The 27863-nt window shown below is 47.4% G+C and overlaps 1 protein-coding gene across 1 annotated transcript; it reads left to right on the top strand.

Annotated features, from left to right (window-relative positions):
* PLEK2 (pleckstrin 2) lies at window positions 1–27863 on the top strand. Its single transcript, XM_017878585.1, has 9 exons — window positions 1–215; window positions 13555–13719; window positions 19249–19430; window positions 21616–21707; window positions 22008–22195; window positions 22430–22531; window positions 24117–24200; window positions 26539–26617; window positions 27386–27863. Exons 1-9 carry the CDS (start codon window positions 174–176, stop codon window positions 27511–27513), a joined length of 1062 nt encoding a protein of 353 aa, XP_017734074.1. The 5' UTR covers window positions 1–173; the 3' UTR covers window positions 27514–27863.

Below are 27863 nucleotides of genomic sequence, written 5' to 3'. Positions count from 1 at the left end.
CTTCCTGCCCCGGGGCCTCAGGCTCTGGACACGGGCCAGGGAGGCGTCGCCCAACCGCGTCGGAGCTGCTTCCTGGGCGCTGTGGGCGCTGACTGCGCGGGCCGCGCGGGTGCCGAGGAGCGCGAAGCGCGGGGACGGCGCACCTGGGGTGGCCCTGGCGTGCGGGCGGCGACATGGAGGACGGCGTGCTCAAGGAGGGCTTCCTGGTCAAGAGGGTGAGTGCGCGTACGAGCGTCGGGACATTGGCCAGGTGGGGCCCCGCCTAGGCGGCTCCCTAGAGAGGGGCCAGACGCGCGCCCCGGAACGGGCATATTTTGGTCCCCATCCCCAACCCCCATGGTGGGACCGGGCTGCCTGTGGCCCTGATGGGCAGAGCTGCAAGTCCGAGGGGACGCAGGGTGAGCAGCGGCTGCGCGCACAGGCCAGGAGGAGAATTCCACTTGGTTAGCGCAGTATGAAGCCCGGGCAGGAGTACGGAAGCGTGTGTCTTAATTAAAACTTGTTAAAATATTATGAATGGTATGATAGTTAAATAAAATTTACTAAGATAACATAGGCGTGCTCTATAATTTACAACCTGTTAAGAAGGAGGAATGCTACTATATGTTTTAAGCACTTACGTTGGCCAGCCCTGAACATTGTCTCATGTCATCCTCTCAGCAGCCCTAAGGGGTCAGTGGCACCTAACTGCCCCCCTTTCATCAAGGGGAAAAACAAAGCCCAGAGGAGTTAGGGAACTTGCTCAGGGTGGTGGAGGCAGTGGGTGGTGGAGCCAGGATCGGGATCAGACCCACTCAGGTTGACCCAAACCTTTTCCTGCCTCCCGAGTGCCATACACGGTGGGTATTGACATCACTCTATTGCAGATGGGGAAACAGGATCAGAAAGATGAAGTAGCTTGCCCAGAGCTTCAGAGCCAGTAATAGCTGGGACTGGAACTGCATGTTCTGACCTTCCCTCCTCAGTCCTTCCCTACCACCCCCAGGGCAAGCAAGAGTACAAACAGAAAACTTGGTGCCTGGGATTAAGGTAGAAGATGAACAAAAGAGCAGTTGCAAAAGGAAGTTTGTTATTTCAAAATTTTTTCCTAATTTGACCTTTTTTTTTTTTTTTTTTTTTTTTTTTTTTTTTTTTTTTGAGACGGGGTCACCCAGCCCAGAGTGCAGTGGCACAATCCTGGCTCACCACAGCCTCGACTTCCCAGGCTCAGGTGATCCTCTCACCTCAGCTTCCCGAGTAGGTGGGACTACAGGTGTCTACTACTATGCCCAGCTAATTTTTGCATTTTTTTGTAGAGACAGGGTTTTGCCGTGTTTCCCAGGCAGGTCTTGCACTCCCGGGTTTAAGTCATCTGCCCACCTTAGTCTCCCAAAGTGCTAGGATAACAGCGTGAGCCACCACACAGAGCATAATTTGAACGTTAACACTAACCATTTATACTGCTGTGATGGCATAGCAAAGAGACATATAAATCCAGGGCTGAGCTTTCTGGTTCTTCTATTGAGTTTTCAGCTTTGGGAGGGGAATGAAGAGGGATGAGGGGCCCTTCTTTCATTGCCTCCCGGCGTGGCTGGATCAGTCCTAAAGTCTCAGATCGCTTTCGTTTTCCCCACAAAATGTGTCCACATGATGTTGCACGTTATTTGATACAGGAGAGCCGTGGCTGTTTGCTGGAAACAGTAAGCAACGAGAGTAGAAGCTGATGCCAGATCAAGGGTCAGACTGGATAGCACAGTACAAAGCTCCACGCCCACTTGCCACTGTGGCTGAACTGATAGGCCAGTTTCTCGCAGCATGTGGAGGTGGCTGCACCTCAGAGAGACTACACGTGGGGAGCTTCCATCGTCCTAATCTCCCATTTAACTGCAGCTTGGGAGGTGGGAGGGAGAGTGAGAGCTGGGCATGGGACTTTTGGTTGGCACTGTTGATGGCTGGGCCCTGGTAAGGCCTGTGGAGGGAGTTAACATGGAGACAGATCCTTCTGACAGAGCTTTGGGAGTTTTGGGGGCCTCCTTCTGTTCCTGGGATTTACCTTCCATCATTCCCTACCACCTTCACCACGCTGAGAGCCAGAGGAGGGCTAAGGGCAGAGCCACAGAGCTCCCAGGATATTGCCAGGAGAAGGATGGGAGTTCTCTTCTGAATGGCCTGGTTAGGGAATCCAGGGTGCAGAAAATGAGGAGAGTCAACAGGTCTGGTCCCCATAAGCCCTTGGAAAAGATGGGGCTTGGCTGAAATACTTAGAGCTCATTCCAGCCAAACCCAAGGACTGGGATGGAACCTGACCCTGAGGCAAGCAGAAGCCACACCCCTCCCTGCAGGGTGAAGGATGTGGCCCCAGAACCCCTGTTGTGGTCCCAGCTTGCTGAGCAATTCCAACTTTTTCAATCCCCCATATCCCCTTTCCTCTTAGATGGCAATAGCAGTCCCTATGTCCACTGGAGAAGTTGCAGGCTGTGGCAGGGGGATTCCATAGTCTTAGGAGAGTTAAGAGCTCAGAGGTGGGGCAGGGCCTGAGCTGGAAGCCAGAGTGCAAAGCAGTCATCACCGGTGAAGGTGAAGCCAGAGACAGGCAGGGACACGTTAGAGTTGGCTCTTAATCCCGCCCAGACAAGAAAGAAGCAGAGTTCCAGGCAAAATGCAGGGAGCTCATTGGGCCTGGCTCTCAGGGGAGTCGGAGAAAGGAAGTGGGGGATGAGCCTTGAGCAGCAGTGCTTTTCCTGGGAGAAGAGGCAGAAGCACTGCCAGGCGTTCCTGCTGGGCTCATATTGTGAATAACATTGCAATGTGAACATGCTCTGGCCTAGAAATTTTATGTGTAGGGCTCTATCCTTTGTTGTAAAGCTCTGTAAAAGCTTTGTAACAAAGAGTTATTTTTATTTTATTTTGTATTTTTGTAGAGATGAGGTCTCACTCTATTCCCCAGGTTGGTCTCAAACTCCTGGCTCAAGTGATCCTCTGGCCTCGGCCTCCCAGAGTGCTGAGATTAGATGTGTGAGTCACCACACCCTGCTGTTATTTATTTATTTTGTTTAGACAGGGTCTCACTTTGTTTCCCAACCTGGAGTACAGTGGCATCAGCAGGGCTCACTGCAGCCTCGACCTCCCAGGCTCAAGCAGTCCTCCTGCCTCAGCCTCCCTAGTAGCTGGGACTACAGGTACGTGTTACCACACCCAGCTAATGTTTTGATTTTTGCTTTTTTTTTTCACTTTTTTTTTTTTTTATATATAGAGACAGCGTCTTACCATGTTGCCCAGGCTGGTCTTGAACTCCTGGGCTCAAGCAATCCTCCCACCTTGGCCTCTCTAAGTGCTGGGATTATAGGCGCCCAGCCGACAAAGAGTCACTTATGTGATGAAAAAACTGAAAGCTACCTGTCTGTGCCCAAATGACTAATTAAATTATGGTTATGCAGATGTTGAACGTGTTTATAGTGTTAAAATCTGAAGAGTAAAGTGATAAAATGTATGAGTAAAGAAAAAATATGCATAGAAGAAAAAGACCAGAAGGAGTTGTGGAGGCTAGAAGTGCAAAATCAAGGTGTTGCCAGGGCCATGCTGCCTCTGAAACTTGTGGAGAAGGATCCTTCCTTGCTCTTCTAGCTTCTGGTGTTTGCAGGCAACTCTTGGCATTCCCTGGCTTCTAAATACTTCACTGCAACCACTGTCTCTGTTATCACGTGACCATCCTCTCCCTATGTGTCTCTTAGCATCCAAATTTTCCTCTTCCTGTAAGGATACCAGTCATATTGGATTAGTGCCCATTCTAGTCTAGGGTGAGTTCATTTTTACTTGATTACATCTGCAAAGACCCTATTTCCAAATAACATAACACTTACAGGTCCAGAGGTTAGGACTTCAACATATCTTTTTTGGGGAAATACAATTCAACCCACAGCAAGTACCATCCCATCTTTGTTTTTATTTTATTTTATTTTATTTATTTATTTTGAGATGGAGTTTTGCTCTTGTTGCCCAGGCTGGAGTGCAATGGTGCACTGCAACCTCTGCCTCCCAGATTCAAGTGATTCTCATGCCTCAGCCTCCTGAGTAGCTGGGAGTACAGGCACGCACCACCACGCCCGGCTAATATTGTATTTTTAGTAGAGACGGGGTTTCTCCATGTTAGTCAGGCTGGTCTTGAACTCCCACCCTCAGGTGATCCACCCACCTCGGCCTCCCAAAGTGCTGGGATTACAGGCATGACCCACCACGCCCGGCCCTCTATTTTCTTTTCTTTTCAAGAGACAGTGTCTTACTATGTTACCCAGGCTGGAGCACAGGGACTATTCACAGGCGTGATCATAGTGCATTGCAATGTTGAGCTCTTGCGCTCAAGCGAACTTCCTGGCTCAGCCTCCTGAGTAGCTGGGACTACAAGTACACACCACTGGGCCCAGCTGGCATCTCTGCTTTTCTCAGGGTTATAGAGCCTTGGGCAAGACCTTTCTGGGCCTCTGTTTCCTTATCTTTAAAGTTAGGAGTCTGCTGGGTGTGATGGCTCACACCTATAATCCCAACACTGTGGGAGGCCAAAGTGGGAGGATTGCTTGAGGCCAGGAGTTCGAGAACAGCCTAGGCAACAAAATGAGAACTCATCTTTACAAAAAATAAAATAGTTAGCCAGGCATGGTGGTGCTCGCTTGTAGCCCCAGCTGCTTGGGAGGCTGAAGTGGGAGGATCACTTGAGCCCAGGGGTTTGAGGCTGCAGTGAGCTATGATCATGCCACTGCACTCCGGCCGGGGCAACCAAATGAGACCCTGCCTCAAAAACTTTTTTTTTTTTTATTTTAAAAAATAAGGTTGGGGCCGGGTGTGGTGGCTCATGCCTGTATTCCCAGCATTTTAGGAGGCTGAGGCAGGCAGATCACGAGGTTAGGAGTTTGAGACCAGCCTAGCCAATATAGTGAAACCCCATCTCTACTAAAAATACAAAAAATTAGCCAGGTGTGGTGGCAGGTGCCTCAAATCCCAGCTACTCGGGAGGCTGAGGCAGGAGAATTGCTTGAATCCGGGAGGCAGAGGTTGCAGGGAGCTGAGATCGTGCCACTGCACTCCAGCTCGGGCGACAGTGCAAGACTCCGTCTCAAAAATGTAATAGTAATAAGGTTAAGGAATAGAGGAGGCTTTTTCCTAGGGTCTCTCCAGCTGTGACGTTCTGTGTCTCGTAAGCCCTTCCCTGAGGTGCCATTCCAGCTTATGGGCCCCTCGTCCTTCCCTCCAAAAGGGATCCAGGGAACTCCAAGCACCCCCTGCTTCAGCTGGCCTCTGGCTCCAGCCAGCTGATTACAGACAAGAAACCTAAGAGAAAGGCTACTGTCTGCCCAGGGACAAGTGTCCAGGTGGAGAGAGGCCTGGGTTCTTCTTCAGCCATACCATTGTGTTATTGGCCTGTGACTCACTTTGCCTGGTGATTTTGGACCACTCTGTGCATGGTGTGGTTTATCTGCAGAGCAGAACTGGTGGTGCTTTCCTGCCAGGTTCATGGACTATTCCAGCAACCTCCAGCTGAGCGCCCCACTCCAGTCTCGCCTACTTCCTTTGGCTATTTTGTTCTGCTGCTGTGTTCGGAGTGATCTGTTTAATATGAGAACGTAAGCTTGCTGTCTTTCTGCTTAAAATCCTTCAAGGACTCCTCTTGAAGATCAAACTTTGTGGCACAAAACCTGAAGCCCTTGCTGACTTGGTCCTCATCACCTCCCCTATGGAGTCCAAGCCATATAGAACTACGGGGCGTTTCCTCAAAGTGGCAGGGGTCCTATGCTCACCCTTCCTTGCCTTCCTGACCTGCCTAACTCCACACAACCAGAAAGACTGAGCCCTAGTATCACTCCTGGGAATGTACCTAACCCCACCTCAGCCTCTCCTGAGCTCCTCCTTGGGGTTTGTATCATGCCCTATATTAATTAATGATTGCTGTGTAACAAATTATCCCAAAATTTAGCTTTTTTTTTTTTTTTTTTGAGATAGAGTCTTGCTCTTTCACCGAGGCTGGAGTGCAGTGGCGCCACCTTGGCTCACTGCAACCTCCTCCTCCCAGGTTCAAGTGATTCTCATGCCTCAGTCTCCTGAGTATCTGGGACTACAGGCACCCACCACCACACCCAGCTAATTTTTGAATTTTTAGTAGAGACGGGATTTCACCATGTTGGCCGGTCCGGTCTCAAACTCCTGACTTAAAGTGATCTACCCGCCCTCAGCCTACCAAAGTGCTGGGATTACAGGCGTGAGCCACCTCACCTGGCCAAGCATCTTAAAACAGCAAGATTTGTCATCTCACTGTTTGTAAGAGTCAGATATCCAGTAACAGCATAGCTGCAAGACTGGCTCAGGGTCTCTCGTGAGGCTGCAGCCAAGAGTGACGGTCACCTGAAGGCTTGACTGACTGTAGGGTCCAATTCTAAGCTCATCTACATGGCTGTTGGCTGGAGGCCTCGGTTCCTCACCTCTCAATCGGGCTGCTTAGGATATGGCAGCTAGCTTTTCTCATAGCAAATAATCAGAGAGAGGGAAAGAGAGAGGCAGAGGGAGAAAGAGAGAGAATGCCAATAAGAAGCCTCAGAAGACCTTTATAACCTAATGTCAGAATTGGGATACCATCACTCTGCCATATTAGTCACACAAATGAACCCTAGTAAAATGTGGAAAGAGGCTACACAAGGGTGTGAACACCAGAAGGAGGGGATCACTGAGGCCACGCCAGTCATCTGTCCTGGGACTTTTTATACTGGGTGGGGTAAGTGTCTGTCTTCCCCACTGGATTAGGACAGAGTCTTGTTCATCTTTGCCTTGGTGCCATAGTATTAATAATTGATTATTAAATGAATGAATGAATGATTTCCCTAATCATCTCCTCAGGATTTTTGTGTATTTAAATTTAAATGCATTTTTTCATGATAAAAATAATACATTCATATTAGTAAACAAACTAAAACAGTACTCAAGGATGTAAAATGAGAACAAGTTTCTATTCTTTTTTTTCTTTTTTCTTTTTGAGATGGAGTCTCGCTCTGTTGCCCATGCTGGAGTGCAATCTTGGCTCACTGCAACCTCCACTTCCAAGATACAAGCAATTCTCCTGCCTCAGCCTCCTGAGTAGCTGGGATTACAGGTGCCTGCCACCACACCTGGCTAATTTCGTATTTTTAGTAAAGACTTGGTTTCGCCATGTTGGCCAGGGTGGTCTTGAACTTCTGACCTCAGGTGACCTGCCTGCCTTGGCCTCCCAAACATCTGGGATTACAGGCATGAGCCACCGCACCTGGCCACCATTCTCATTACTCTGTATCCAGTCTTACTCCTTAGAGGTGAACATTGTTTACATTTCTGGGGTACCCCTCCAGAAATTTTCTAAGCTACAAGAAATACTTAAGTATTAGAAATACTTATGTACTATACATTTTTTTTTCTGAGATGGGGTCTCACTCCGTTGCCCAGGATGGAGTGGTGTGATCATAGCTTACTGCAGTCTCGATCTCCCAGGCTCAAATGTCCCTCCCACCTCAGCCTCTTGAGTGGCTAGGACCACAGGTACATGTCACCACACCTGACTAATTTTTTTATTATTTGTAGAGATTAGGTCTTGCTATGTTGTCCAAGCTGGTCTTGAAGTCCTAGGGTCAAGTGATCCTCCCATCTTAGTATCCCAAAAGTGCTGGGATTACAGGTGCGAATCACCACACCCAGCTCGAAATTTTAAATATTTAGAAGTATTTTCTAAAATACTACTACTAGAGGTTTGTTGTTTAGTTTTGTTTAGGGTCTCATTATGTTGCCCAGACTGGACTTGAACTTTTAGGCTCGGGCAATCCTCCTGCCTCAGCCTCCTGAGTAGCTGAGACTACAGCTGCGTATGGCTACTAGATTTTTTTTAAGTGTCATGCGAAGTAATATGAGTAAAAGTGCTTTGATCATGTCAAAGACATTGCCACCTATTCCTGGTGCTTTAGACTGCTGAGTCTGACCTTGAAGGCTGGGCCAGTAGCCTACCATCTCTTAGGATTGGAATGCTTGGACTGTGGCTACACCAGGCACTGCATTGTTACCATATACATTTAGATTATTTTTCATTTTTTCATTATTATAAGCAGTGTTCCTGTAAGTGTCAATACATACAACCTTTTCTATAATCTATATTATTTTCTTTCAAAAATTTTTTTAGCAGTCTCACTCTGTTGCCCAGGCTAGAGTGGTAGTGCAATCACAGCTTGTTACAGCCTTGACTTCCCAGGCTCAAGTGATCCTCCCACCTCAGCCTCTTGAGTAGCTGAGACTACAGGAGTGTGCCAACACACCCAGCTAATTTTGTGTTTTTTTGGTAGAGATGACTTCTCACTATAGGGCCCAGACTGGTCTTGAACTCCTAGGCTCAGGCGATCCTCTTTCCTTGGCCTCCCAAAGTGCTGGGATTATAGGCATGAGCCACTGCACCCAGCCTCATATTCTAGATTATTTACTTAACAGAGATCCCCAAAGTGGTATTTTTGAACACTGAAAGTGGATTTGAACATTTTCATGAGGGCCACCAGCTTCTTTGAATTTCTTGCCTACATAGTACATCTTTTGTCATCAGTTTTTCTCCTCAGGCTTCTCTCCTTTGCTATCAGTTAGGATTCTCAGTTGCTTGAAACACATTCCACTCTAGTGACTTTGAACAGAAGGGATTTCTTGGAGGACATATAAAAACTTGGGAATATTTGACAGGTCAGAGAATATTTGACTGGGATGCTATAGAGCCGGGGACCATACGGTCAGACAAAAACACCCACAGTACTGCTGACACTGTTTGCCACCTGTCCCTGATAACGCTGGGTCTGGGTATTAGAACGATCTGCTCTTCTGCTACTGTCCTTGCCAAAATATCTCGTTTTCCCATGTTTGACTGCCGTCTAACACGCATCAGTGCAAAATGAGCAAAAGATTTGAATAGACATTTCTCTAAAGAAGACATACAAATGGCAAAAAGGTCTATGAAAAAGTGCTCAACACCACTGATTATCAGAGAAATGCAAATCAAAACTACAATGGGATATCATCTCACCCCAGTTAAAATAACTTTTATCCAAAAGACAGGCAAACACAAATGCTGGTGAGCATGTGGAGAAAAGGGAACCCTCACACACTGTTGGTGAGAATGGAAATTAGTACAACCACTATGCAGAACAATTTAGAGGTTCCTCAAAAAAAATATAAATAGAGCTACCATGTGATCCAGCAATTCCACTGCTGGGTACATACCCAAAGGAAAGGAAATCAGAATATTGAAAGATATCCGCACACCCATGTTTGTTGCAGCACTGTTCACAATAACCAAGATTGGAAGCAACCTGTGTCCTCCAACACATGAATGAATAAAGAAAATGTGGCACATAGACACAATGGAATACTATTCAGCCATGAAAAAGAATGAGATCCTGTCATTTGCGGGATGAGATCCTCTCATTGTGAATGAGAGAATGAGATCCTCTCATTTGTGTGGATGAAACTGGAGGTCATTATGTTAAATGAAATAAGCCAGGCACAGAAAGACAAATATCACATGTTCTCACTTATTTGCGGGCTCCAAAAATCAAAACAGTTGAACTCATGGACTTAGCAGAAGGATGGTTACCAAAGGCTGGGAAGGGTGGGTGAGGGGCTGCAGGGGAGGTGGGAATGGTTAATGGGTACAAAAAAATTAATTAGAAAGAATGAGAAAGACCTACTATTTAATAGCACAACAGGGTGACTATAGTCAATAATAACTTAATTGTACATTTTAAAATAACTGAAAGAGTATAATTGGATTGTTTGTAACACAAAGGATAAATGCCTGAGGGGATGGGTACCCCATTCTCCATAATGTGATTATTATGCAATGTATGCCTGTATCAAAACATCTCATGTACTCCATAAATATACATATACTTGCTATGTACCCACAAAAATTAAAAATAAAAAAAGTCAAGTAAAAAAATACATCAACGCCCCATGCGTGGAATTGACAGAAACTTCCTTAAGTGGAAGGGACTCTGGGAAGTGTAACATTTCGTTCAGGAAAGTATAACATCTCTGTATTGTTGTTGTTGTTGTTGTTGTTGTTTGAGATGGACTCTTCCTCTGTCACCCAGGCTGGAGTGCAGTGGCACTGTCATCTTGGCTCACTGCAATCTCCGCCTCCTGAGTTCAAGTGATTCTTCTGCCTCAGACTCCTGAGTAGCTGGGATTATAGGCACGTGCCATCATGCCCAGCTAATTTTTATATTTTTAGCAGAAACAGCATTTCACCATGTTGGCCAGACTGCTCTTTAACTCCTGACCTCAGGAGTTGGGTGATCCTCCCACCTTGGCCTCCCAAAATGTTGGGATCACAGGCGTGAGCCACCGCACCGGCCTGTATTTGTATTTTCTGCCCAATATCTGTTGGTTGCACTTTTCTCCTTTTATGTCACTAGTCTCCTTCCTTTCCCTGTCATATTACTTTGTGAGGGCTGCTATAACTAAATATCACAGAATAGGTGGCTTAAACAACTAAGATTTATTTCTCATGGTTCTGCATGTTAGAAGTCCAATATCAAGGTACCAGCAGTTTGGTTTCTTCTGAGGCCTCTCTCTCCTTGGCTTGCAGATGGCACCTCCTCACTGTGTCCTCAGTGGTCTCTCCTCTGTGTGAGCTCTCCATGTGTCCAAATCGCCTCTTCTTTTTAAAATTATTATTATTGTTGTTTTAGAGACAGGGACTCACTCTGTTGCCCAGGCTGGAGTGTAGTGGCGTGATCTTGGTTCACTGTAGCATTAACCTCCTGGGTCCCAGCAATCCTCCCACTTCAGCCTCCCAAGTAGCTCGGACTGCAGGCACGTGCCACCACGTCTGGCTAATTTTTATTTATTTATTTATTTTTATTAATAGAGATGTGGTCTCACTATGTTGCTCAGGCTGGCCTCAAATTCCTGGGCTCAAGCAATCCTTCTGCCTCAGCCTCCCAAATTCCTGGAGTTATAGGCCTGAGCCACTGCACCCAATCTAAATCTCCTTTTCTTATAAAGACACTAGTCAGATTGGATTAAGGCCTATCCTAATGATCCCATTTTAATTTAATTCCCTCTTTAAAGGGAATATATCTCCAAATACATTCCCAGTCTCAGGCACTGGGGCTAGGCATTCAACATATGAATTTTGGAGGCACACAGGCACACAGTTCATCCCATACCACTTTTTTTTTTTTTAAGAGGCAGAATCTTGCTCTGTCACCCAGGTTGGAGTGCTGTGGTGTGATCATAGCTCACTGTAGCCTCAAACTCCTGGGTTTAAATGATTGTCCCTCCTCAGCCTCCCAAGTAGCTGGGACTACAGATGTGTGCCACCATGCCCAGCTAATTTTTAATTTTTTCTTGATAGAGATGGCATTTCACTATGCTGCCCAGGCTAGTCTCAAACTCCTGGTCTCAAGTGATCCTCCTACCTTGGCCTCCCAAAGTGCTGGGATTACAGGTGTGAACCACCGCACTCAGCCCTAAGATTCTTTTGCCCTCTCCTGTACTCCACCTCCCACCAGTCCACATGCCATGAACTTAATTGCATTCTCCTCTCCCTTCCAGCTACAGCCTTGGGTGCCAGCAGTTTACTGCCTTGGATTCGGAAGCACCCAGATGTCCCAGACCAGTCCTGCTAGTGCTGCCCCAGGACCCCTGCAGTTGGGGGTTGGTGGTCACAGGAAATGGGGACCTGAGGCTGGGCTATGTGCAGAGCAGTAGAGAACCCCAATAGCTGAGAAGTCAAAGACAAATCTTTTTTGTTTCTTTAAAGATGTCTGCTTGTGTAAGGTAAAACTGTCAATGCCCATGTTACATGTGGATGTAAGTAAGGAACAAAGTGAAGACAGCAAAAATGTGCAGTTCCACTGGACTGCACAAGCCCTCTCATGGAAAGAGTGATCATCACGTAGCATAATAACACTGAGACATGTTAATAAACTCTTGTCAGATTAGCTGTGTTTTAAGTCTTATTTAGTTGTCGCAGTAAATTCTGTTTGGGTTCAAGTCAGTGCTCACAAAGCTCAGTTACATGCACAAATAACTTCGATGCAGACGATTCCTTCTACAACTTTTGACTCTCTAACAGCTCTTAGTACGTGCTGAGTGTGGAATGGAATCATAGCACCAGAGACTGAGAACTAAAAGGGCCTTTGATGTGAATCCGTGCTAGGCAAGGACATGAGTGAGTTGGGGCAGCGGACTTTGATTCAGGTAAAGCACCTCTGTTGGTTAGAACCTAGCCCTAAGCTGGGCTTTGGAAATATCCCAGGAAGGTGCTTTCGTGACTGCGTACTAAACTCATTCTTTTCTGATCCCTCAGAAGACATTTCCCTATCCACAGGTCTGTTCTACAAATAGGCTCTCCATATTCACCTGACTATTCTGTCCATTGGCTCTACCACCCACCTGAGAACCACCTAAACTACCCTTCTCTTTATGCCTGCCACCTGAGAACCACCTAAACTACCCTTCTCTTTATGCCTGCCACCTGAGAACCACCTAAACTACCCTTTTCTTTATACCTGCCACACCTGGCTAGGTAAGACTGTCAGAGTCCTTAGCACTGGGAGACTATGTGGCCTCATATTGCCCACATCATTTCACTAGTAATAGTCTTTCTAGGAATATATCCAAAGGAAAAAAACAGATGCAGGTCAAAATTTACGTGCAAGGATATTCATTACAGAATAGTGAAAAAAATGGAACAACCTCAGTTACAAACAATAGAAGTTGGCATGTAAACTATGTATCCACATAATCGTCATTAAAAATACGTTTTACAGAAATGTAATGGTGTCAGAAGATGCTCAGCAAGGCGAAACAAAACAGGGACCAGGCATGGTGGCTCATGCCTGTAATCCTAGCACTTTGGGGGCCAAGGTGAGAGGATCACAGAAGCCCAGGAGTTCTTCAAGACCAGCCTGGGGAATATAGTGAGACCTCGTCTCTACAAAAAAATGTAAAAATTAGCCGGATGTGGTGGCACACGCCTATAGTCCCAGCCACCTGGGAAGCTGAGGTGGGAAGATCACTTGAGTCCAGGAAGGGGAGGCTGCAGTAAGCTGAGGTCATGCCACTGTACTCCAGCCTGTCTCTTTTGAGACCTTGTCTATAAAACAAGAATAAAAACAAAACAAAACAAAAAAACTAGAAAATAAAACTATATTTAAAATAATCTTAATTTTTTAAAAAAACCAGAAGGCAAAAACTAAAAGGAAAAAAGACTGGAAGGAAATACAGTATGTTAGCAATGGCTGTCTCCTAGCAGTAGGATTACACGTGAGTGACTTTTCTCTTCTTTTTACTTTGTAGTTTCTTTCAAGGTTTATAACCAGAAAAATGGCCAAATAGGAATTAGAAGGTCAGTGCCAAAGGTCTTTGCTACATACTCAAAAGAGATCCAGACACAAATCCTGCTGTCTTCCTTGGAGAGTCACTTCCACGGCACAGTCTGGTTACCTGTGCCACGGGACACCCCTCCCTGAACACCATCCCCTCCCCTTGGCCACCTCACCTCAGGGCTTTCTTGTCTGTCCATAGGGCCACATTGTCCACAACTGGAAGGCGCGATGGTTCATCCTTCGGCAGAACACGCTGGTGTACTACAAGCTTGAGGGAGGTCGGAGAGTGACCCCTCCCAAGGGCCGGATCTTCTTGGATGGCTGCACCATCACCTGCCCCTGCCTGGAGTATGAAAACCGACCGGTAAGTGACAGCCCCTGCTGTCCAACTCCTCTCTGTTCCACAACCTTCCCACCTCTGGCCTCTTTGGGAAAGTGGTCTGGGTAGGAGGAAGAGCTCAGAGTGAGAATTAAAAAACTTGGATTCAAATCCTGGCTCCGCCACCTACCAGGTATGTGAGCTTGGACAAGTAGCTAACCCTCTCTGAGCCTTCGTTCCTCATCTATAAAATGGGATTAAATAATTACCCCTGATTGTCTCACATGGTTGTGGTGAGGACTATGAAGGTCATGGTGTATTAGAGCACTGTGTGGGCTGGGAGGCAGGCACCACACAAATGTGAGTAATTACTGCTATCTTGGGGTTCACTATAATGGCTTCATTCCCTGAAGGGTCTGTGTCCCAGAAGTAAGGGGTGGCTTCAACCCTACCATTAAAAAAGTCTAGGCTGGGTGTGGTGGCTCCCGCCTATAATCCCAACACTTTGGGAGGCCGAGATGGGCAGATTGCTTGAGGTGAGGAGTTTGAGACCAGCCCGGCCAACATGGTGAAACCCCATCTCTACTAAAAATACAAAAATTAGCTGAGCGTGGTTGCAGTGGCCTGTAATCCCAGCTACTTGGGAGGCTGAGACAGGAGAATCACTTGACCCTAGGAGGCGGAGTTTGCAGTGAGCTGAGATCACGCCACTGCACTCCAGCCTGGACAATAGAACGAGACTCCTCAAAAAAAAAAAAAAAAAACTCCCAATAAATTATTTATCAAGGGCCCATTATGTGCCAAGAAATTTGCAAGGCGTGGAGGAATCAAGGAAGAAAATGGTAAGATTGTTTCTTCATAGAGTTGCTCATTTTATTGGGAAAGCAAGTGGTTAATTGAAAAACATTTGGCATTCCAATGATGCCACAGCTATCAGGAGCTGCAGAGAACCCTTCATCCCTGAAGAGGAAAAAGATATTTCAGGCTGGGTCAGGCAAAGCTTCAGGAATAGAGATGTGGGCAAAGATGGAACAAGGAGAGAGGCGGTCATTCTGGACAGGCAGAATGTCTCGAGTAAAAGAAAGAAGAGTATGCATGGAGAGAGGTGGGCGTGGCTTCTGGGGAGAAGGGCCTCCAGTGTGGTCAAAGGGGAATGTTCACTAAAGGAGTGATAGGAGTTTGGTTAGGACCAGATGGAGGTAATGGAGAGCCATTGAAGATTTTGAGTGAGAGCACGGTCTGATGAAAACTCTCTTAGAGGCCAGGCGCAATGGCTCACGCCTGTAATTCCAGCACTTTAGGAGGCCGAGGCTGGCAGATCACCTGAGGTCAGGAGTTCAAGACCAGCCTGGCCAACATGGTGAAACACTGTCTCTACTAAAAATACAAAAATTAGCTGTGTGTGGTGGCGGGCACCTGTAGTCCCAGCTACTCAGGAGGCTGAGGCAGGAGAATTGCTCCAACCCAGGAGGTGGCGGTCGCAGTGAGCTGAGATCATGCCATTACACTCCAGCCTGGGTGACAGAGCGAGACCCTGTCTCAAAGAAAAAAAAAAAAAACAGAAAAAAGAAAACTCCCTTAGAAAGACTAAAATGAAGGCTGTAATTCTAGCTGCTCAGGAGGCTGAGGTGGGAGAATCACTCAAGCCCAGGAGTTTGAGACCAGCATGGGCAACACAGTGAAACTACATCTCAGAAAAACAAAAATGTAGGCCTGGCACAGTGGCTCATGCCTGTAATGCCAGCATTTCAGGAGGCCAAGATGGAAAGATAGCTTGAGCCCAGAAGTTCAAGACCTGCCTGGACAACATAGTGAGACCCCCATCTCTTAAAAAAAAATTAGATGGGCATGTTGGCAGGTGTTGGTAGTCCCAGCAACTTTGGAGGCTGAGGCAGGAGGATCACTTGAACCCAGAAGTCCAAGACTACAGTGAGCTATGATTGTGCCACTGCACTGTAGCCTGGATGACAGAGTGAAACTCTGTCTCCGAAAAAAAAAAAATGTGTAGAAAGAATAAAAGAAGGAACTAGTTTTAGTTCAGTTACTAGTAAGATTTCTAGGTCCATAAAAAGGAATCTCACCATTTTCTTTCTAAATAATGATAATAAAACATTATCATGTTTTCTTTGACTCTCCTATGCTTGCCATGTTCAGGAGAGAAAAAGACTGAAGACAAATGAGGTCAATTAAGGAATCTTTTAAGTATAAGAAAATATTAATGATGGTTAATTCTGGGTGGTGGGTTTACTGGCATTTGTTATATTTCCCTCTGTACTCTTCTGTAATTTCATATTTGTCTCAAATAAAAAGCAAAAGGAGCTATTAAAATAATCTAGGCATTAACAGGAGAAGTCATTATGAAAGAAATGCCAACAGGACTTGGTGGCTGACTGGCTGTTGAGGACAAGGGAAAAGGAGGCATCGAGTATCATTTCAGCCTAGGAGGCTGCACAAATGAAATGTCATTCCATTATTTCCATTGCAAGCTTGGAGGTGTCACTGATTAAAAGTGGGAAGTCAGGCAGGGGTAGTTTTCTGCTGGGGTAGCTGTAGGACCACTGGAGGATGCTGAGCCTGGGAAAAGATGGGCTCTGCATCCTCTTCCTTTTAGCATCTTAAGACCAGACACAGCTGGGTGCAGTGGCTCACGCCTGTTATCTTAACACTTTGAGAGCCTGAGGCAAGTGGATTGCTTGAGCCCAGGGACTCAAGGCTGCAGTGAGCTATGGCCATGTCACTTCACTCTAGCCTGGGAGGCAGAGCAAGACCCTAACTCAAAAAAAAAAAAAAATTCTACATAAAATTCTCGAATTGTCACCTGCCTGGTTCATGAGTACTTGGGCTAGATCAAGAGGAGCCAATAGATTCCCTAAGAACAAATCATGCAATATATACACACATACTTTTTAAAATTAGAGAACGTGTAAAAAGAGTGTCAGAATTTTACGTGGAATTTTATAGTGTGTCCTAAAATTCTGTTCATTGAAATGGTGAACTGCAGGCTGACAACAGGTGTTCAGGAAGCTGGCTAAACTCTGTTCTTCCACAGTGGTGATGAGCTCACTGTCAAGCTACTACTACGGAAGGAGCAGCTCCGTGGTGGGTGTGTGTGTTTTTATTTAGATGGAGTCTCACTCTGTCACCCAGGCTGGAGTTCAGGGGCACAATTTTGCACCACGCCCAGCTACTTGTGTTTTTAGTAGAGTTGGGGTTTCACCATGTTGGCCAGGCTGGTCCCGACCTCAAGTGATCCACCCACCTCTGCCTCCCAAAGTGTTGGGGATTATAGGCGTGAGCCACTGAGCCCGGCCCGTGGTGTTCTTTAGGACCATGAACCAGTCATGTCTTTTTTTATTTTTTTTTGAAACAGAGTCTCTCTCCGTCACCCAGGTTAGAGTGCAGGGGCACGATCTTGGCTCACTGCAACCTCCGCCTGCCGGGTTCAAGTGATTCTTCTGCCTCAGCCTCCCGAGTAGCTGGGACTACAGACGCCCACCACCACACCGGGCTAATTTTTGTATTTTTAGTAGAGGCGGGGTTTCACCACATTGGCCAGGCTGGTCTTGAACTCCTGACCTCGTGATCCGCTCGCCTCAGCCTTCCAAAGTGTTGGGATTACAGGCGTTAGCCACTGCGCCCAGCCCAGCCATATCTTATTCACCATTTAGTTTGGATGAGGGACATTGACTAAGTTTGTAAGCAAAGTAAGTTGGGAGAGAATCCTTTGGAAAACAGATTCAGAATGAAAATGCTTCTGTTTTCCAACAGGAGAGATGGGTCCACCTACCACCCGATTGATAGTCTTCTATCAATCCCACAATTGATCCAAAAAAATCCCATAAATGTGCACTTAAAAGATAGAGAAGTGGCCTACATGAAAAAGATTCTCTTCTGACAGCACTGAGTGAGTCTACAGTGCCCTGCAGCTGCCCACAGCCAGTGGGCTCAGACTTCTCCTGCAGCTGTGTGTTCCATTCCATGCACTGTATTTATGAGAATGTTGACCAAGTGTAGAACACATAGCACAAAGTGACCTGGATGGGTTCAGGCGCGGTGGCTCAGGCCTGTAATCCCAGCACTTTCAGAGGCTGAGATGGGCAGATCACCTGAGGTCAGTAGTTTGAGACCAGCCTGGCCAACATGGTGAAACCTCGTCTCTACTAAAAAGACAACAATTACCCAGGCACAGTGGTGGGCGCCTGTAATCCCAGCTGCTGCCTAGGCTGAGGTGGGAGAATTGCTTGAACCTGGGAGCCGGAGGTTGCAGTGAACTGAGATCGCACTATTGCACTCCAGCCTGGGCAACAGAGCAAGACTCCATCTCAAGAAAAAAACAGGCCGGGCGCGGTGGCTCAAGCCTGTAATCCCAGCACTTTGGGAGGCCGAGACGGGTGGATCACGAGGTCAGGAGATCGAGACCATCCTGGTCTACACGGTGAAACCCCGTCTCTACTAAAAAATACAAANTGGGCAGATCACCTGAGGTCAGTAGTTTGAGACCAGCCTGGCCAACATGGTGAAACCTCGTCTCTACTAAAAAGACAACAATTACCCAGGCACAGTGGTGGGCGCCTGTAATCCCAGCTGCTGCCTAGGCTGAGGTGGGAGAATTGCTTGAACCTGGGAGCCGGAGGTTGCAGTGAACTGAGATCGCACTATTGCACTCCAGCCTGGGCAACAGAGCAAGACTCCATCTCAAGAAAAAAACAGGCCGGGCGCGGTGGCTCAAGCCTGTAATCCCAGCACTTTGGGAGGCCGAGACGGGTGGATCACGAGGTCAGGAGATCGAGACCATCCTGGTCTACACGGTGAAACCCCGTCTCTACTAAAAAATACAAAAAACTAGCTGGGCGAGGTGGCGGCGCCTGTAGTCCCAGCTACTCCGGAGGCTGAGGCAGGAGAATGGCGTAAACCCGGGAGGCGGAGCTTGCAGTGAGCCGAGATCGCGCCACTGCACTCCAGCCTGGGTGACAGAGCGAGACTCCATCTCAAAAAAGAAAAAAAGAAAAAAACAAAACAAAACAAAACAACAAAGTGACCTGGATGGGAAGGAGCTGAAACTATATCCTATGAGAAATGAAAGACTTGATGCTTAGACACAAGGAAAGAGGACGGAAGGGAGCATGACTAACAGTCCGTTCGAGGTAGGCATTAATATCCTGTCATTTCCTAATGTTCCTGGGAGTCCACAGCCAAGTGGCAGAGCTGGGGTTTGTGTTCAGATGGGTCTGACTTTGAAGCCTGGACATTTCCCTCTTCAGTGTAGGGGCTGTCATAGGAGGTGACTCTTCATCTGTGTGGTTCTAGAAGAGAGAACACAACTAGCATGTCCAGGAAGCAGGCCCTACACTAAGTGCCTTGTCCACAAGAGAAAGGCTGCCGTGTGAGGCTGTGAGCTTCCTGTCACTGAAGGTGTCCAAGTGAATCTTTAAAGACCACCTGCTGTGTGGCTGAGGGCTCAGGGCATTTGGCAGTCACTATCACCTAGATTCTCCCGGGATCCCGTAATTTTTGCTGCCTGGCATCCTCTTGCTCTGCCTGCGTGCTGGCCTGACTGGCTGTCTCTTCCCACAGCTCCTCATTAAGCTGAAGACTCAAACATCCACAGAGTACTTCCTGGAGGCCTGTTCTCGAGAGGAGCGGGATGCCTGGGCCTTTGAGATAACCGGGGCTATTCACGCAGGGCAGCCAGGGAAGGTCCAGCAGCTGCACAGCCTGAGAAACTCCTTCAAGCTGCCCCCGCACATCAGCCTGCAGTGAGTGCCCTGCTTGTCGGGCTCTGTGGCAGCCTTTCCTGCCTGTGTTTGGTGGGCAGGGCACCCTGCCCCTTGGGGGAGCTCTGTGCTTGCTTCACAGCCTGGCTGGTGCTACCACAGTGCTTCAGGGCCTTCAGCTGTTCCTGTCCTGTGTATATGATTTTCTCTGCTTGGGAGTGGCCCTACCTACCTGCCCCATTTCTATGGGATCTCTTGTGGCTCCTGCCACCTCTGCACACCTCCATGACACAAGACCCCCATTCCATTTCAGCCAGGGTGCTCAGGGCTCTGTCACAGCTCCCCAAAAATCTTGTCTTAGTCTGTTTTCTGTTACTTATAACAGAATACCTGAAATTGGGTAACTCATAAGGAGGGATTTATTTCTTATCATTATAGAGCCTGGGAAGTCCAAGGTTGAGGGGCTGCTTCTGGTGAGGGCCTTCTTGCTGGTGGGAGCTCTCTGCAGAGTCCTGAGGTAGTGCAGGGCATCACATAGTGAGGCGGCTGAACATGCTAAAATGCTTGCTGCAGTCTCTGTTCCTCTTATAAAGCCACCAGTCCCATTCCCATGGTAATTCATTAACTCATTTAACCCGTTAATCCATGAATGGATTAATCCATTCACAAGGGCAGAGCCGCCATGACCCAATCACCTGTTAAAGGCATTACCTGTCAATATTGCCACATTGGGGATTTTCAACATGATTTTTGGGATAAACATTCAAACCACAGTAAATCTCCACCAACCTCCCAGGCAACAGAACTGTTACACCCATCAAAAATGTATGAGTCCATTCCTGGGCTCACCAGGCACTGAAACCTTGACTGTACACTTCCTATGGGTCTAGGGAGCTGCTGAACACTGGTGGGTGCAGGGAGGATCAGCTGTAGATAAGGGTGGGTAGGCAGGTGGGTTCAAAGATAGTTCAAAAAGTAGCTGAGGGGGTTTGGACTTAATGCAGGAGGATCACAGAGAATCATGTGGGCTACTGTGCACTCTTGGGGCTTTTTTGTTTTTCTTTTATTGGGACAGGGTCTCACTCTGTTGCCCAGGCTGGAGTGTGGTAGCTCAATCATAGCTCACTGCAGCCTTGACCACCTGGGCTCAAGTGACCCTCCCACCTCAGTATCCCAAAACACTGGGATGATAGGTGTGAGCCACTGTGCCCAGCATACACTCTTGTTTGTAAGTTAAAAGTCACAGTGCTTTGGTTTTACTACAAAAGCAGTATGTGTCTGGCATGGAAATATTAGAACATTTAGATAAGCAAGAAGAAAAGAAATGTCTGAAAATCCTGCCTCTCAAATTTTGATGCATAACTGAACACCTCCTTCTGTGGTGAGGAGATATAAACAGGCCTACCTGCAAAGAACAAGGGAGCTGAGAGGCAGAAGAAAGGGGCTGACAAATCCAGTTTCTCACAAGGCATTTAATAGGGACTTACAAACAGAAGTGATGTCTCTGCTGGCCAAGAGACAGTGAATCACCACACTTGTCCTCCAGAAAATATCCTTTCTATAGCAAGCTTTTTTGGGAAAATGTGCAGCTAGTCGTGCCTCAGACTTTCTTGTGAAACCTGTGACCGCTGGGGAGGTTAGATAAACATCTTTATGAGGGGTGAGTTGCACTATGGGAACACCATGGTATGCGGGAGTCAAACATCCATCATCAGGCCAGGCACAGTGGCTCACATCTGTAATCCCAGCACTTTGGGAGGCCAACGCGGGCAGATCACTTAAGGTCAGGAGTTCGAGATCAGCCCGGTCAACATGGTGAAACCCCGTCTCTACTAAAACTACAAAAATTAGCCGGGCGTGGTGGCACATGCCTGTAATCCCAGTTGCTCCAGAGGCTGAGGCAGGAGAATCACTTAAACCTGGGAGGCAGAGGTCACAGTGAGCCGAGATCACGCCACTGCACTCCAGACTGGGTGACAGAGCGAGACTCTGTCTCAAAAAACAAACAAACAAAAAACAACAAAAAAAATCAATCATCATGGTGGCTTCACTTCAAGATGGCATCACTCTTGCCATGCAAAAGGCTGCTTTCCTACACCCCCTTTTTTTGTGATGTGTGTCACACCATTTGGCACTTGCTTTATACCCTTAGCAGTGACTCAGGACCCTCCCTTGTACCTACCAGTGTGACGAGGGTTCCCTCTCCTTTGCCTTCCCTTCTATGTAGTCGCATTGTGGACAAAATGCATGATAGCAGCACCGGAATCCGTTCAAGCCCTAACATGGAGCAGGGAAGCACCTACAAAAAGACCTTCCTCGGTGAGCCTGTTCCCCAGGGCCAGGCTGGGCGGTCAACCTGGGACATGGTGGTGCAGGGCTCAACTGTGTGCTTGACCACCCTGTATTGAGGTCAGAGCTTCCTGCTGGGCAACATGCTGGCCTGAGATGGCCACGTGTGGGTGTGCAGCCACGGCTCTATGCAGCAGGTATGGCCTTCAGTCTGCTCTTGGGTAGAGCCCTGAGGCTGCCCAGAGGGCTAAGGTCAGCAAGGTCATTGGCCACACACCCCAAGGACGCTGGTCCGTTACCTGTTGCCTGACTGGTGCTGCCCTTGGCCAGGCTCCTCCCTGGTGGACTGGCTCATCTCCAACAGCTTTGTGGCCAGCCGTCTGGAGGCGGTGACCCTGGCCTCCATGCTCATGGAGGAGAACTTCCTCAGGCCGGTGGGTGTCCGAAGCATGGGAGCCATTCGCTCTGGGGATCTGGCTGAGCAGTTCCTGGATGACTCCACAGCCCTGTATACTTTCGTAAGTTGGGGAGTGGGTTCTTCTTGCCACCAGGGCAAAGGTTAAGGAAGACACAACAGAGTGGGGGCCTGGGGTCCACAGTCACGGGAGGAGACCTTGGGCTTGGGGGATGACTTCATCCTGATGCAGAATGAGGTTTCTGTCCTGAAGAATTTCCTTTCCCCTCTGACAGCCGCCATAGCTTGGGCCTGGGTATTTTCTATAGCAGAGTCCTTGTTCCCTCTTTCCCCCTAGGCTGAGAGCTACAAAAAGAAGATAAGCCCCAAGGAAGAAATTAACCTGAGCACTGTGGAGTTAAGTGGCACGGTGGTGAAACAAGGCTACCTGGCCAAGCAGGTATGGCTGCTTTGGAGCAGGGAAGAGAGATGGACAGTTCTCAAGCTTAGGGGAGGCAGCAGTGAGCACAGAGGAAAGGAAGGGCTGAGGCTGCTGGAGGGCACCAATTATAGCAGAATCTATGAAAGCAGGAGCCCAGCCAGCCCCCAGAAGCAAGTCAAAGAACAGGCACATGCTCACGCTCACACACACACGTGTGCCAGACACAAGGGCTGTTCAGAAAACTGTACTATACACACATAATTATCAAAATATCAAAAAACGACTTCTACAGAATTGCCCAGCTTCACATATTTGTCTTGGAGGCGTTGCTGACTGGCTTGAGGTTTTGCATTTGCTGGCCTTCTGTTCCTTGGGGCGTCCTGGGGTCTCTGCCTTCCCTTGTGAGATTCTACACACCCCCTTGATACACTTTCTGAGCTAAAAACAATTTTTCCTACCATGTCAGTAGATTGAAGATCAGATTCTCCATGGTAAGGCTCAGTGTTCAAAGCCTGGCCATGGCCACTACTCCTAAACTGTGTTTGGGAGAGCAGCTGTGTTGAACCAGAGGCAAGCCGTGTCCTGTGGCATTCCTACCTGTGCCTAACAAAAAGAGTATTCTGTGAACAAAATCACCTGTCCTTGGCACAGGAAGTGAAGCAGACATTTTGCACAGCCTTCGTGTTTGTGCACATGTTGTATACCATGCGAATGTGTGTGTCCGCACAGAGGGCACGTACATGGCTTGGTGCTACTCCCATCATTACTCGGAGCATGTGCTATTGCTGTCACCTGCTTCTTGCATATCAGGATCCTCATCTGCTCTTAGATTCTTATCATCCCCACCGCTGCCTGTCTGCGCCAAGGCCCTGCTTCTGCTGGGCCTGATAGGAGTCCTTCCCAAGGGGAGGAAAAGAGGCCCCTAGGGGAGCTTGAGGAGGATGTGGGAGGGACTCTGAGGGTGTTCCTGACTAGGAGGGCTAAGGTTTGTGATCTAACCTTAGCCCTCCCAGTCAGTGAGGCCAAAGAAAGTCACACACGCACACATGCACACACACACGCACACACACACACACATGCACATGTCAGCTTCTTATACATTTAGGTTTTATCATATAATTGATCATTTCTTGCCTTTTTCCTAAAGCGCAATGTGAAAGTGGTTTTACTGCACATGTAGGCACATGTGTAGACTGACAAATATACATGCAGCTGAAAGTTTGTTTTTGGACTGACGTGGACCTTAGCTAGTGCCCTTGGGTTCAAGTTTACCTGTGTGCTCCCAGCCCAGCTGACACCCCCTGCCTCCTTGTCCTCTGTTATGCCCTGAGTGGTGCGTGTCCCTTTTCCTTCTGCACGGACTCTCTTTGGCTTTGCTGACTTAAGGTGATGGCGTTTTTGCTACAGTGTCATTGAGTGGGGGTGTTGGCAGGGAGGTCTGTGACATGTCATTGCTATCCTTAGGTTTCCTGCGGACTGGTTTTAGAATGTAGTCCCATTGGAGCAGGCTGGCTTGTTGGGGGTTTGCCATTACATGCATAGATGCAGGAGAGAGGGACATGCAACTACCACCTATGAACTTTGAACCATTTCTTTGCCTCAGGGGCACAAGAGGAAAAACTGGAAGGTGCGTCGCTTTGTTCTGAGGAAGGATCCAGCTTTCCTGCATTACTACGACCCTTCCAAAGTGAGTGTGCATGCTGGCTCCGTGCTGGTCCTGTGTTGTGATGCCCCCAGACACTCCTCTCCTGGCACAGCGGGCAGCTGGCTGGACATCCTGTCTTCCCCTGGCACCTGCTTCTGCTGCACCTTGCCTTTCCTTCCACAGTCCAAGCTGCTCTGCCCCGTCATCACATAGGTGCCTGCTTCTTGAGCGGTTTCTTCTATGCCTAATCCCCCACTTTCACATGAGAGGCCATCTTTCTCATTTTCAGAGGAAAACCATCTTTTGGTCTTCCCCAAAGCCTGCTTTGTGAGTAGGGAGGATGAGGTAGGCTGACAAAGACTCCTACTGGCACTTCTCAGCCTCTCCACACTTCCCATTCAGAGACCCCATTAATTCTGCATCCCTCCATTTTTCCCCACCTATGTTTTGAAAAGTTTCTGTCACCATATAATATTTAAGCCATAATTTACTAATTTGCTTTTTAAAAAACTTTGATGGCAAATTAAAAAAAACCATTTTTCTGTTTCTGATACTAGGTATTACCACATGCTGAGTGGATCTAATTCCAGTCAAAAGCAAACAAAAAGGGCCCTTTAGTTAGCAGTTCAGTCTTGTCTTGGGCGATGTATGACTTTCATTAGTTTTTGTTGAAATAGTGAAGAATGGGCAGTTCCTTCCTTACTGAGCTTCAGTCAGGAACCCCTACCTGGACCCAGCCAGGCCACAGGAGGGCCCAGGGCCAGGGAGGGATGTGGCAGGAGGAGCCTCCAAAAAGCTCCAGTTGACCTTTCTGTGGGTCATGGTGGCCTGGCTACAGGATGGAGTTCAAACTCCTTCCTTCCTGGCTACCTCAAATCCTGTTTGAAGCAAGGAAGAAATAAACAAATGAAAAAACACTTTAGTTTTGTATTTAACTCTCACCATGGTCTAGCCTAACCTACTTTCTTTGTGCCCCTGATGAGTCTGCTGTCTCGGCTTTTAAAATAGGAAACAGAAAATGTACATACATATGTGCCTGTACACACCTATCTATAAGTACATATACATGTAAATATACGTATATACATATATATGTACACATGCACAAATGCTCACATATGTACATAGATGGAAACAGTGCAGAAGAGATTACTCAAAGCAAGTGTGCAAAGGATATAAAAGAATTGCCAAGTTTCTGGGCTGCAGGTACAAGATAAGGAACCATCTCAAAGGCATTCTGTGATTAATTTGTTCCCCACTTTACTACCACTCCTCCTCCTGTTTGGGCTGAATGCCCCTCTCCTGCCCGGGGACCTACTCTCCTATCCAGGCCCAATTCAAGTCTCCTGTCCTCCCTGAGACTGCCCTTGAACCCTCCAGGCTGGGGCAGATCCCTTCCTTCTCTGAACTTTCCTCCCATTAGCATTTAGTAGTACAAATATTTCCAGTATTTTATTTAACCATTTTATTTTTTGCCCTACCTCTTGCTGGGCCCAACATGCAGTATGAATTTGATTATTGATTAATTGAAGGGCTCCAGGGGCCCGAGGCACGTGGTGTGTAAAATTGCCCTAAATCATCCAGGGACACCACCAATCACGGTTTTATATCACACGAAGTTTCATGCTAGGCACATGCTAGACTTGTGTAACGATGTCCTATGTGCAGGAATCTATCAACTTTGCAGAGATGATTACTATGGCTGGGTGCAGTGGCTCATGTCTGTAATCCCAGCACTTTGGGAGGCTGAGGAGGGCAGATCACTTGAGGTCAGGAGTTCGAGACCAGCTTGGCCAACATGATGAACCCCTGCCTCTACTAAAAATACAAAATTAGCCAGGTGTGGTGGCGTGTGCTTGTAATCCCGATTCCTCGGGAGGCTGAGGCAGGAGAATCACTTGAACCTGGGAGGCGGACGTTGCAGTGAGCCGAGACTGTGCCACTGCACTCCAGCCTGGAAGACAGAGTGAGACTCTGTCTCAAAAAAGAAAAAAAAAGAAATGATTACTATAAATATGTATTTCTGATTGCTTTGTAAGATGCACACAAGGGTTAAGGAAGCCAGTGAATGTTTTTCTGGGTAGCATGTTGGATCAGAGGCTCTGTTTGAGACATCTCCAGGAACGAAAAGCAAATTTGCAAGTCTGCGAGACTTGGTAACTACAACATTGGTGGGCACTTCTGCTGCCTGCTGTGAAAGAGGCCCAAGCTTCCTTACTGATGCATACAGCTTTGGCCATGTGATGTCCAAGTTCAGCTTCATCTTCTATTACAAATGATTTTGCACTGACTTCTTTAGCTGGCCTGAGTTGTAAGGGGAGTGCAACTCTTCCCTTTTGTGCATTCACAAATTCCTAATTGGGTCTCCTTTCCTCTGCAGGAAGAGAACAGGCCAGTGGGTGGGTTTTCTCTTCGTGGTTCACTCGTGTCTGCTCTGGAGGATAATGGCGTTCCCACTGGTAAGGTGCAACTTCAGCCCTGGCCTGAAGATCTCAGGGGCCTCCCTCCTGCACCTCAGTAATGTCGCACTAATGAAACGACTGCTTTGGAAGCTGAGCAAGGCTTTCTCAATGAGACAGAGTGGTGTGAGTTTTGAAGCGAATTTCAGAATTGAACAAAGGGTATGTTCTTGGCGTTTTAAGAATGCAACTAAGTAATCCTTATATTATTAATCTTTCCCCTCAGTTTCTGTGCTGATGGCCTGTAAGCTTCCACCTAAAAATAATAGCTGAGGCTTACACAATGCTTTAGGGTTAACAACATACCTTAATATATACCGTAACAGGAATTTCACAATAGCCAGCCATATTTAAGAAGATATTATTCCCATCTTATGGCTGTGGAAACTGGGGTTCCAATAAGTTAAACAATTTGAGATCAAACTCCAAATTCTGTGCTTGCTTTTAACATAAACATATTGGATTCTTTGGTGTAAATGAAAAGGTAGATCTATAGCATGCTACCATCTTGAGCATAGGAGCAGGCAAGAGGGCTTCCAGGAATATCCAGACATAACCATTGACAGGCCTTAGGGCACTGGTGAGGGACAGGGAATGGGAGGAAAAGGGGACTTCATCTGATAGGATTCTCTAACTGTATACCTTTTATTTAATTAATATGTCATTGTATGTTTTTGTCCATGTCTCAGTTGACTTTCTGCTGGTTCAAGGTGAAAGCAGACATGGCTATTCAATCACTGATTTTCCCCCTCCCTTTTTTCTGCCTAGGGGTTAAAGGGAATGTCCAGGGAAACCTCTTCAAAGTGATTACTAAGGATGACACACACTATTACATTCAGGCCAGCAGCAAGGCTGAGCGAGCTGAGTGGATTGAAGCTATCAAAAAGCTAACATGACAAGGACCTGAGGGAACCAGGATTCCTGCCTCCTACCAGATGACACAGACAGGAATTCCTGGAGAATGGGAGTGTGTTAAGACTTTTAACTTCTTTGTAAGTTTTGTACTGCTTTGGAGAGTGAACGCTGAAGAGTTCCTCAGATTACAAACAGCAATGGTGCCATTTCCTTCCTCATCTTCATGTTACAAACCTGGAAAGGCTAGAACAGCCATTAGGCGTCAGCATCTTGACTTTTCCCCAGCATCGCAAACAGCCATTTCCTCGGGCACCAAAGTAGGTTCCCTTTGTTGGAACAATTACACTGGCCATGCCATAATGTTGAATAAAACTCTCTTCTTATGCGGTTC

Source organism: Rhinopithecus bieti, unplaced genomic scaffold, assembly GCF_001698545.2.
Source record: "Rhinopithecus bieti isolate Rb0 unplaced genomic scaffold, ASM169854v2 scaffold_11252, whole genome shotgun sequence".
Lineage (NCBI taxonomy): Eukaryota > Metazoa > Chordata > Mammalia > Primates > Cercopithecidae > Rhinopithecus > Rhinopithecus bieti.
Note: the sequence above shows the minus strand (reverse complement) of the source record. Positions and strands in the feature narration are given on the sequence as shown.

What these genes read in the sequence shown, in the direction of transcription:
- PLEK2 (XM_017878585.1), top strand. Translation starts at nt 174, where the DNA reads ATGGAGGACGGCGTGCTCAAGGAGGGCTTCCTGGTCAAGAGG. An exon ending in CCACAGCCCTGTATACTTTC is followed by an intron (nt 22,196 to 22,429) that starts GTAAGTTGGGGA and finishes CTTTCCCCCTAG; the next exon opens with GCTGAGAGCTACAAAAAGAA. An exon ending in GGATAATGGCGTTCCCACTG is followed by an intron (nt 26,618 to 27,385) that starts GTAAGGTGCAAC and finishes TTTTCTGCCTAG; the next exon opens with GGGTTAAAGGGAATGTCCAG.